Source organism: Lacerta agilis, chromosome 13 (genome assembly GCF_009819535.1).
Source record: "Lacerta agilis isolate rLacAgi1 chromosome 13, rLacAgi1.pri, whole genome shotgun sequence".
Taxonomy (NCBI): Eukaryota; Metazoa; Chordata; class Lepidosauria; order Squamata; family Lacertidae; genus Lacerta; species Lacerta agilis.
Genome location: NC_046324.1, coordinates 39,363,399 through 39,372,385, shown reverse-complemented (window position 1 = coordinate 39,372,385; position 8,987 = coordinate 39,363,399). Strand labels below are relative to the sequence as shown.

Here is an 8,987-nt window from a genome sequence, read left to right as displayed (position 1 = left end):
CGCTGGGAGACCTGAAGCCACGTGCGTTTATCCGTGGAGGGGGGGATTCCTCCTCCTCCTCCTCCTGCCCTCTGAAGGCAAACCCCGCATAGCCGCTTCTCCCGTCCCCCCGGGGACATCGGAACGCCATTCAAAGAACGGCGGTCGTTTAAGCAGGAGAGACGCTCACCTTCTTCCTCCGTTTGCCTTCGCGGGGTGGAGAGCGGAGCTCCGAATCGAGGAAAAGCTTCCGATCGGCAATCGTTTCCTTCGGCCTAGGCTACTCACTCACCCACCCGCCCACCCACTCTCTCGGAGCGCCGTATAGGCTGTTGGAGAAGTCGCGAGCGGGGGACTCCAGAGAAGAACGGGGAGCTCCCCGGAAGTCTGAAGTACCAGGCCTTACTAGCCGATTTGTCGACGGCATCGATAAGAGGCGGGAATCCGCGGGCTGTTCAAAACGGAGGCCGGAAACGGAGAGGAGAGAGGAGCGTCGGGGGATGGGGGGTGGGAGGCCGTAGCCATGGCGACGAAGAAGTTGGCCAGGTGAGGCCTACAGCAGGCGCTGCATCCTTCTTTTTCTCCATTTCCCTAGTGGGCTCTCTGATTATTTATTTATTTAGTTATTTATTATTTTCTTTTCATTTCTACACCGCCTTTTCATCCAAGGAGCTCCTGGTAGCGCACGTGCCCCCCACACTTATACATTTAATCCACCCAACAACCCTGTGAGGTTGGTTAGGTTCAGAGGCAGTAACTGGCCCAAGGTCACCCAGGGAGCTCCGTGGCTGAGTGAGCCACACCTTTTCTCAAGGGATTCAGGAGCCTCAGGCCTGAATCTCGAGCACTTGGTTACCCCCCCCCCCCCAATATTGTTCTGCTATTGAGAAATTAATTCTTCCAGTATGTGTTGGTATTTTTTATTTATTTGGTAGGCAGCTTGGCATTATTAGAAGAATTTCTAAAACATCGCCTGGTGGCCAGAATCATGGCAAACCCAAACTGAGTGAGTACTGTGCCTGAATTGCAAAGCAAAAATTACTGTCTTTACTCTTGCAAATAACACAATCCTCGCTTGATTTTGTAGGGCAGTTATTTGACTACTTAGTAATTATTGATTTTGAATCTACGTGCTGGAAAGAAGGCAGAAAATGCTACACTCAAGAAATCAGTAAGTGGAGATTTAGTAATATTGTTTGAGAACTGCTTCTGTGTGATCAGTAAATTAATAATGGAGCTATCAAAACATTGCTCATGCAGTTTATTTGTATATAATTCCCAACCTACCTATCCCAAACTCTACATGTAAAGTATTCATATTTTGATACGTGAATGACTGGAGATGGGTGCTAGAACATAACAGCTGGGTTTTTTTGGCACACCTCTTACCATGCCCTTAGATCAGAGGTTTTCAACTTTTTGAGTCCATGATTCCCTTGACCAACTACATTCTTTCTGTGGCACTGTTGTAGGGCTCAGGAGCCCAGTTATGTCACCCCTTCCCTGCAGAGCTGGCAGCCTCTCACCTTTTTCAAACACCCTCCCTTGTGCAATGTTCCCTAAGCCTCTTCTCCCTTCTCCTCACCTTGGGAGACTTCCAGATAGTTGCTGCTGCCACCCCTGGTCTCTGAATTGCCCCCCCCCGCCCCAAAGAAAGGTGTTTCCTCACATTGCTGCATAGGGGCCTGGGAAGCACCCCCTGGCCACCCCCAGAGGTACCATTTGCCTGGGGAGTTTGTAGCCAGGGCTGCTGCAACAAACAGGTGTGCAAGCCTTTTGGGAGTCAGAGGTGTAAGAGGGCATCAGAGGAGGGAGGGGAGGGAAGGAATGAGGGACAGAGGCCAGTGTTGCCCACGGCACCCCAGGGTGCTATGGCACACTGGTTGAAAACCACTGCCCTAAATGTAGCAGCTCATGCAAAGAAGTCTCTGGCTATTGCTGTTATTGGCCGCAATTCAAAGCTTTATGAGGCTTCTTTGAACATGAAGGATTCAGCATGACCTATGCTCTGGCTTCCCCAAATCCTTTAGTACTGGGGAATGTGACCCATGCACCCCAGTTGAATGCACAGCACTTTCTTGAGAGAACAAGGCAGCTTGTGATTGGTAAAACTCTTTGCTTATAAATTAAGAGTTTATTGGATTGGGGTTACTAAAGAACCAAGAGCATGGAGCTTAGGAGAAGATGTCTTCAGTGTATTGACGATTCCTCATCTAAGGATACACACTTTGAAAAGGAAAGGGAACAAGATGGAACCTTGTGGGATTCCACTAGGAAGGTCTAAATGAGAAAAGGACGATGTATTTTTGTCCAGCAAGTGGCATTTAAATGGTACCAAACACTACCATGCTCTGTGTGTTGTTGTTGTTTTTAAGAAAATAAACATAGTTTTATTGATTTCCAATATATAGCAATTACAAAAAAAAGATGAAGATACAAAAACAAAATCCCACTCACCTCCTGCTCCAGGACAGATCAATCTAGTTAAGTTTGTCAAAGTCCAATCTGTGATTTCGGTGGTTGCCATTCTGTTAAGAAAACTCACACCCTTCTTAAACTAGCCAAAACGCAGTAGCTTAAGGATTGATTGATTGATCAAAACATCCTGGCTTATAAGCATTCCTAGGAGCAAATAGATGAGTTTGTCTTAAAAAATATGAAATGAGTTTTAAGTGGTATTAAAACATGCTGAAATGTTTAGCTTGTTTAAACCTGGGGCATGGTTGCAATTAATTGCATTTTTATTTCTTCCTCTCTCAAAGCAGCTCAGAAAGATTTATATAATTCCCTCTCCCTTTTATACTCACAACAATCCCTGAGAGGTAGGTTAGGCTAAGGAAATATAACTGACTCAATGTGTTTTATGACTGTGGGTGGGGGGCTTAAACTTTTGACCCAGCACTCTTTAACTCCATCTGTAAAACTGTGTTTTTAAGAATGCTATTTCTTTAAAATAAACCTGATTTGGAATGAAAATGTACTTTCTTTAGTTGAATTTCCAGCAGTTCTATTAAACACCTTGAATGGAGAGATTGAATCTGAATTCCACATGTACGTGCAGCCTCAGGAACATCCCATTCTCTCTGAATTTTGCACTGAGCTAACTGGCATAAAACAGGTACAATTTTATTGTTTCATGTTGCAGTCAATTTGCAAGCTAAGCTCATAGTGTCCAGTTGGTTTTGAAACCTTAGAGGTGTTATTGACCCTGTTCACTATGCCTGACAATGAATTGTGTGTTAAGGGTGAGTGTAAAGCAACACTTGGAAACTGTCAAAAATACTAAACGTATCTTGTTCTCTTCTATTAAGAACCAAGTTGATGAAGGCGTCCCTCTTCATATATGCCTGTCTCAGTTCTCTAAATGGATTCAAAAGATGCAGAAGGAAAAAAACATTGTTTTCAGTTCAGGTCATTCTTCGGAAGGAAAATTATGTGCTTTTGTTACATGGTCAGGTAATTCATAGTACCTTTTAAAAAATCTGATTTCTTACACTGAAAGTGGTTTGAAGTGATTCGACCCTCTTGACTTTGCTTTTCCACTTCCTTTTTAAAAATCTCGAACTTTCAAGGCTGTATTTGCAACATGTGCTAGAAACTGGCTTAAAAAAGCAAAAGAAAAATGAGATTTTTCTTGGGTAGAATACACACAAAACTATTGAGTTGGGAGGTGGCAATGCACAGTTGTGGATTGCGTACTCCTCAGCAGTTATGTGTGCATTTCACGATTACACCATAGAGCGGACTTAGTCCCTAGGTATCTTTTCCTATTTTAATTCCTCATGTTTCTAGCCTGGCGAGGAATGGCTGTCTGATAAGACACAGTTACTATTCCACACGGAAGAAAGCTAGAAACAATAAAGCATAAAACATGAAAGGTTTATGACAGTTTGTTTGTTCTACAGACTGGGACCTGGGTGTGTGTTTGCAATACGAGTGTAAAAGAAAGCAGCTGAGAAAACCAGATGTTTTAAACTCCTGGATTGATCTCCGGGCAACTTACAAGGTGAGATCAGACTGCGTATGTGTAATATTAATGAAAGGAATGCGGAAATGGCCAATTTTGCTAGCTGAGAGCTGCTTATTGTTTGAATTGCAGTGGTCATGGTGCAACTGGCAGCCTGTCTGCATCTCCGCAAGCTAGATCATTGGCCAGATGAGATGTAACTTTTGCCGCATTTCTACATTGCTTATAATACTGTCATGTTAGTTCCATGTGTAATAAATGCTCCCATCTGTTTTACTCCTTTCCATCTCCCTTCTTTTCTTTTATTCATTAAGTGTTTTCCTTCACTGGTGACATAAAGATCACATGTTTACATAGCCTTCCTAGGTATATGACCCATCTCTGGTCCTGTCTGTATTATTTATTTATTATATTATCATCCATATCCCACCTTTAAGGAAGCAAAGTAAAGAAATACATGGGGGGGGGGGAAATAATTCAATAAGGTTGCAATAAGAACACAGGAGGAGCTCTGTTGGAGCAAAACAGTGGCCCATGTTGTCCAGCATTCCATTCCCAGCAGCCAACCAGATGCCTGAAAAGCATAACAAGTCACCAGGCTGCCTCCCATAGTGCAGTCACTGTGTGTGTGTGGGGGGAGCAGTCTGAGGTCATCATTGTCTATCTCCTTTGCTCTCCCATTCCTTGACATAGGGCCTTTGGTGGTAGACAGCCCAGTGAGTAAGATAGGACAGCGATTTATTTATTTATTTGGAGGAAGGATATGGTAAAGGTAAAGGGACCCTTGACCATTAGGTCCAGTCGCGGACGACTCTGGGGTTGCAGCGCTCATCCTACTTTACTGGCCGAGGAAGCCAGCGTACAGCTTCCGGGTCATGTGGCCAGCATGACTAAGCCGCTTCTGGCAAACCAGAGCAGCGCACAGAAACGCCGTTTACCTTCCCGCCGGAGCGGTAGCTATTTATCTACTTGCACTTTGACGTGCTTTCAAACTGCTAGGTTGGCAGGAGCAGGGACCAAGCAATGGGAGCTGACCCTGTCGCGAGGATTCGAGCCGCCAACCTTCTGATCGGGAAGCCCTAGGCTCTGTGGTTTAACCCACAGCGTCACCCGCGTCCTATGATCTATGTAGTATATTCATTATTTAAGAAATGAAAAATATCACTTAATACAGATTCATTTTATGATTGCTCCTGAATATTTAGTAATCAGAGCACTGGTGGGAGTGTTTTGAGTTCTTTGACTTGCTAAAGCAGGTGTGGGAAACCTTTGACCCTCTAAATGTTGTGGAACTCCTAACTTCCGTCAGCCCCAGCAAGCATGGCCAATAGTCAGGGATTATGGGAGGTGTAGTTCAGCAATGTTTAGAGGGCCACAGGCTTCCCACACCAGTGCTAAAGAAAGGCATGTATGAAGAACTACATTTTGTGCTGTGCCTATGAGCACCCGCCATGATTCGAGTTGAACAGAGCACAGCAGCCAATGTCTTTACCTTTATTTCCTCTTAGCTCTTTTACTGTCGGAAGCCACGTGGGCTAAATGGTGCTTTGCAGGATGTGGGGATCATATTTGCAGGACGGGAGCATTCTGGTGAGTGAGTGTTTAAGTGTATGTGTGTGTGTATGTATGGAAATATTTCTAGTCATCAGTAGCAAGTTCTAAGGCTTGTTCCAAGCTCTGCCTAAACTGAGAACAAACTCCATGGAATATAACCCAAACTGTTTGATAATGACATGCTCTAAAACCAAGAATGCTGGTTTTTCTTATCCTTTTAAATGAGTTTTATTCCACTTTTGTTTCACCCTTCTTTCAAAAAATTCAGGACAATTTATTAAATAATTTGAAAAAATGAAAAATATTTATCACATATTTCCAAAGCATTGTGTACAATATCATACATTAGCAGGATTTTGAAAAACACTTGTAATATGGTGAATAATGTGTATTATTGTGAATTTAAGATATTATGAACGTCCACGAAGAAATGTAAAAAGAACCAAGAAGGGGAGTGGAGGAAAGTCAATGGATTTTAGAAATCCCATGTTTGGAAGTTTTTATGGATTGTATACACAGTATGGTTATTTTTATATAATTTTTGTTATTGTAAAAATTAATAAAACAGTATTAAAAAAAAACACAAAAAGTTCAGGACAATACCTACTGTTCCCTACCTCCTTCTGTTTTTATCCTTGCAGCAACCTGGTGGGGTGGGCTGGACCGGACTGGGACGGAGAGTGACTCAAAGTCACTTAGTGCACTTCAGGACCAAGCAGGGGGTGGAACTCGATTCTCCCTGGACTTAATATCTGCCATGTGTAGATCACCAAATCTTATACTAGGGTCTTCTTATACAATGGTGCTTTGTGCATAGCTGTATCCCAACAGATTCTTTTATGAAGCAGTGAGAAAGGGTTGTACAAGTACAGAATAGTTAACTTGCCTGACTTTGTCAACAACAGCACCATCTCTCTTTTTCCCCAAGGGCTGGATGATTCCCGGAATACTGCCCGCCTTGCATGGAAGATGATCTGTGATGGGTGTGTGATGAAAATCACTAAATCTTTGGATAAGGTCAGTGGCTTTCCTTCTTGACATATGTGCCAAGAAGACAGTAAGAGTTTGCTGAAATGACTTTGAACTTGATCTTCTTCCTGGAGGATTCCGAGGCACATTTTCTCACTTGGCTGTTGACATCTCTTTCCTGCGGTTCCCACAATATCTCATTTGTTTATGGATTCTTTAGGCACCTCCTGCGAAGAATTCCATTGCCAGATTTTTGTCTCCGAAACCTACTGAAGGAAGTCCTTTGGGAAGCAACAATAGTGCAGGAATGTCATGTCTGGATGAGAGCAAGCATGCTGGAGTTACCACAGGAATTAAAAACAACAAGGAAAACCAACAGCAAGAGTTCACTCCTGCTCATCTGCATAGAAACGCCCGTGTTCTGTCGAGAAATGCCCCAAAGACTGATGGGTATAGTAGTTTCCAAAGCTGCTCGATTGAAAGGCTCAGTTCCCCTCTTGGCTCTTTTCAGCCTTCGCATAACTCTTTGGGCATCCAGAGTGGGCTAAATAACAGGCACCCAATTTCTAATTCTTCAGTGCATAATCCAGGACTGGTTTTAGTCTCAACCACTCTTTCCTCCGTCAGTATTTCAGATATAGACATAAGTACCACTCCAGATTGTTTATCAGCGCTGGCCAACTGGGAGGATGTAGCTTTAATACCAGCATCGCAAGATGATGAAAGTTTGGGCTGTTTGCAGCAGGAGGATGACCCGAACCATAAGAGTTCATTAACCGCTGAAGACAAGATGGATCTGAATGAGTCTCACATGATGAACTTGGGATCTAAACGTGTTGCGGATGCGGCTCTGAATCTGGAACTCCCTAAGTCTGTTGTGTACAAAAGCCCCAGCACTACGATTTATAACATTAGCATAGCCCCAAATAAGTTCTCAGATGCTTCTGCGTTTAAGCTCCCCACTGCAAAAGTAAGTGCTGCTTCCATTGATGTGTCAAATGGAAACCCTTTCAGATTGTCATCTGAAGCTCATAAAAGGAAGCCTTCCAGCCCCAAATCAGTTCCTCCAGCAAAGAAACCAGCGTTTATAGTTTATGAAGACAAAGGCGCAACGCCTAGTACCTCCCAGCTAGTCAGAAGGCTCGGTTCCTACCGCGTCCCTTCTGGTATCTTAAACTCCTCAGTCAACTTAAAACAGCCTTTAAAGGCTGCAGAAACTGGGAGAGTGACCCCTCCTTTGTGCAGATGCGGTCGAAGGGCCAGAAGGCTAAATGTTTCGAATGGTGGTCCGAATCATGGCAAAGCATTCTATAGCTGCCCAGTTGGAAAGCAGGCGGGGAATAGAAAGGGCTGTGGTTATTTCATATGGGAGCATACTCTTCAAAAGGAGAAGCTCACACTCCCTACCTCCAGTGCTCTGGGGCTGCCATGTCCTGGACGCAGTTTCAGTTCATCAGGAAATTCTGAAAAGAAGACCCTCGTTCTCCGACCCTCTATGCGAACCTAGCTAAGGACCACCTCCTTGACCTCCTTCTTCATGGAGAAAAATGTCTCACACCGTCACAAATGAAAGAAGCTATTAGCTTTGTTTCCCCATCTTAGAATATTCTTCCAAATCGTGCTGCAAATGGGCTGTCTATAAGTGGGAAGTAAAAGGATGGGTGTCCCTGAAAGGATTTTGACAGTATTGCTGAGGATAAACCAAATGAGGATCAGTAGCTGGCCTTTCTTTTTAAAGTTATCCTGCTTTTTCTACGTTCTAGGCTTATCACAGATTATGTCTCCATTACTAGATAACAGCAAACATATGCATGCTCCATGAGAATCAGTAGCACAGGCTTTTGAACACTTGCTTTTTAAAAGAAATAGTGCATAAAGAAGGTATCATGGTTTTAAGTTTTATATACATACTGATTTTTTATTAGTGAAGTACAATAAAAGTGTGGCCTGAAATTCTGGAGGTTGACTTCCCTCCAGTATAGCAGCTTAAATTCCACAGTAAAACCGAAGCACTTTTCTTATCTTGATGCTCTATTTCTGTCAAAACATGTTTTGTTTACTTTGGGGCATTACCACCATACTTGAGGCTGGTGTGCAGCCCTGTGGAAAAAGTTTAAATCAAAGACAGGAGCTAACATAAACCCACATCAATCAAAAAGTAAAGAGGTAGAAGTTCTACAACAAATTTAACAAGCTCAGCACATTAAATGGAATGAAGTTGTTGTATAGCATGGCAGGAGAATTCCGTGACTTCTCGAATGCATGAGAAACTTGGCATTGACTTGAAAATGGTTGCCAAGATTGTGAAATACTGTGCCTATAGTGCTTTCAGTATCCCATATTGGTCCGGGCTGGAATTTTTTACCTAACCATTTTTTATGATCTGAATTAAGTGAAACAAAATATGAAATAAAAATGATTTTCTGTTTTAACAGTTTGGATTTTGCCTGTTGATAGTTCTTTGATTTTGATAGCTCTTTAAACACTGTAGGGAAGTTACATATGCAGAAATATTAAT

General features: G+C 43.0%; 2 protein-coding genes across 2 annotated transcripts; both read left to right on the top strand.

Moving 5' to 3' along the window:
• The first annotated feature begins 431 nt into the window (after positions 1-431).
• LOC117057194 (ERI1 exoribonuclease 2-like) lies at positions 432-6,562 on the top strand. The gene is made up of 8 exons (XM_033168052.1): positions 432-525; positions 915-985; positions 1,067-1,150; positions 2,970-3,097; positions 3,291-3,435; positions 3,885-3,985; positions 5,455-5,536; positions 6,429-6,562. The coding sequence occupies exons 1-8, from the start codon at positions 503-505 to the stop codon at positions 6,536-6,538; spliced, it is 744 nt and encodes a 247-aa protein (XP_033023943.1). The 5' UTR covers positions 432-502; the 3' UTR covers positions 6,539-6,562.
• A 194-nt stretch (positions 6,563-6,756) lies between these two features.
• Positions 6,757-8,901, top strand: LOC117057193 (ERI1 exoribonuclease 2-like). The gene has a single exon (XM_033168051.1). It carries the CDS (start codon positions 6,777-6,779, stop codon positions 7,974-7,976), a length of 1,200 nt encoding a protein of 399 aa, XP_033023942.1. The 5' UTR covers positions 6,757-6,776; the 3' UTR covers positions 7,977-8,901.
• The last annotated feature ends 86 nt before the right edge of the window (positions 8,902-8,987 follow it).

Excerpts from the sequence above, each read along its gene's own strand:
- LOC117057194 (XM_033168052.1), top strand. The coding sequence starts at position 503 with ATGGCGACGAAGAAGTTGGCCAG. Across the intron at positions 1,151-2,969 it reads ATGCTACACTCAAGAAATCA|TTGAATTTCCAGCAGTTCTA; the intron begins GTAAGTGGAGAT and ends TACTTTCTTTAG. Across the intron at positions 5,537-6,428 it reads TGCAGGACGGGAGCATTCTG|GGCTGGATGATTCCCGGAAT; the intron begins GTGAGTGAGTGT and ends TTTTTCCCCAAG.
- LOC117057193 (XM_033168051.1), top strand. The coding sequence starts at position 6,777 with ATGTCATGTCTGGATGAGAGCAAGCATGCTGGAGTTACCACAGGAATT.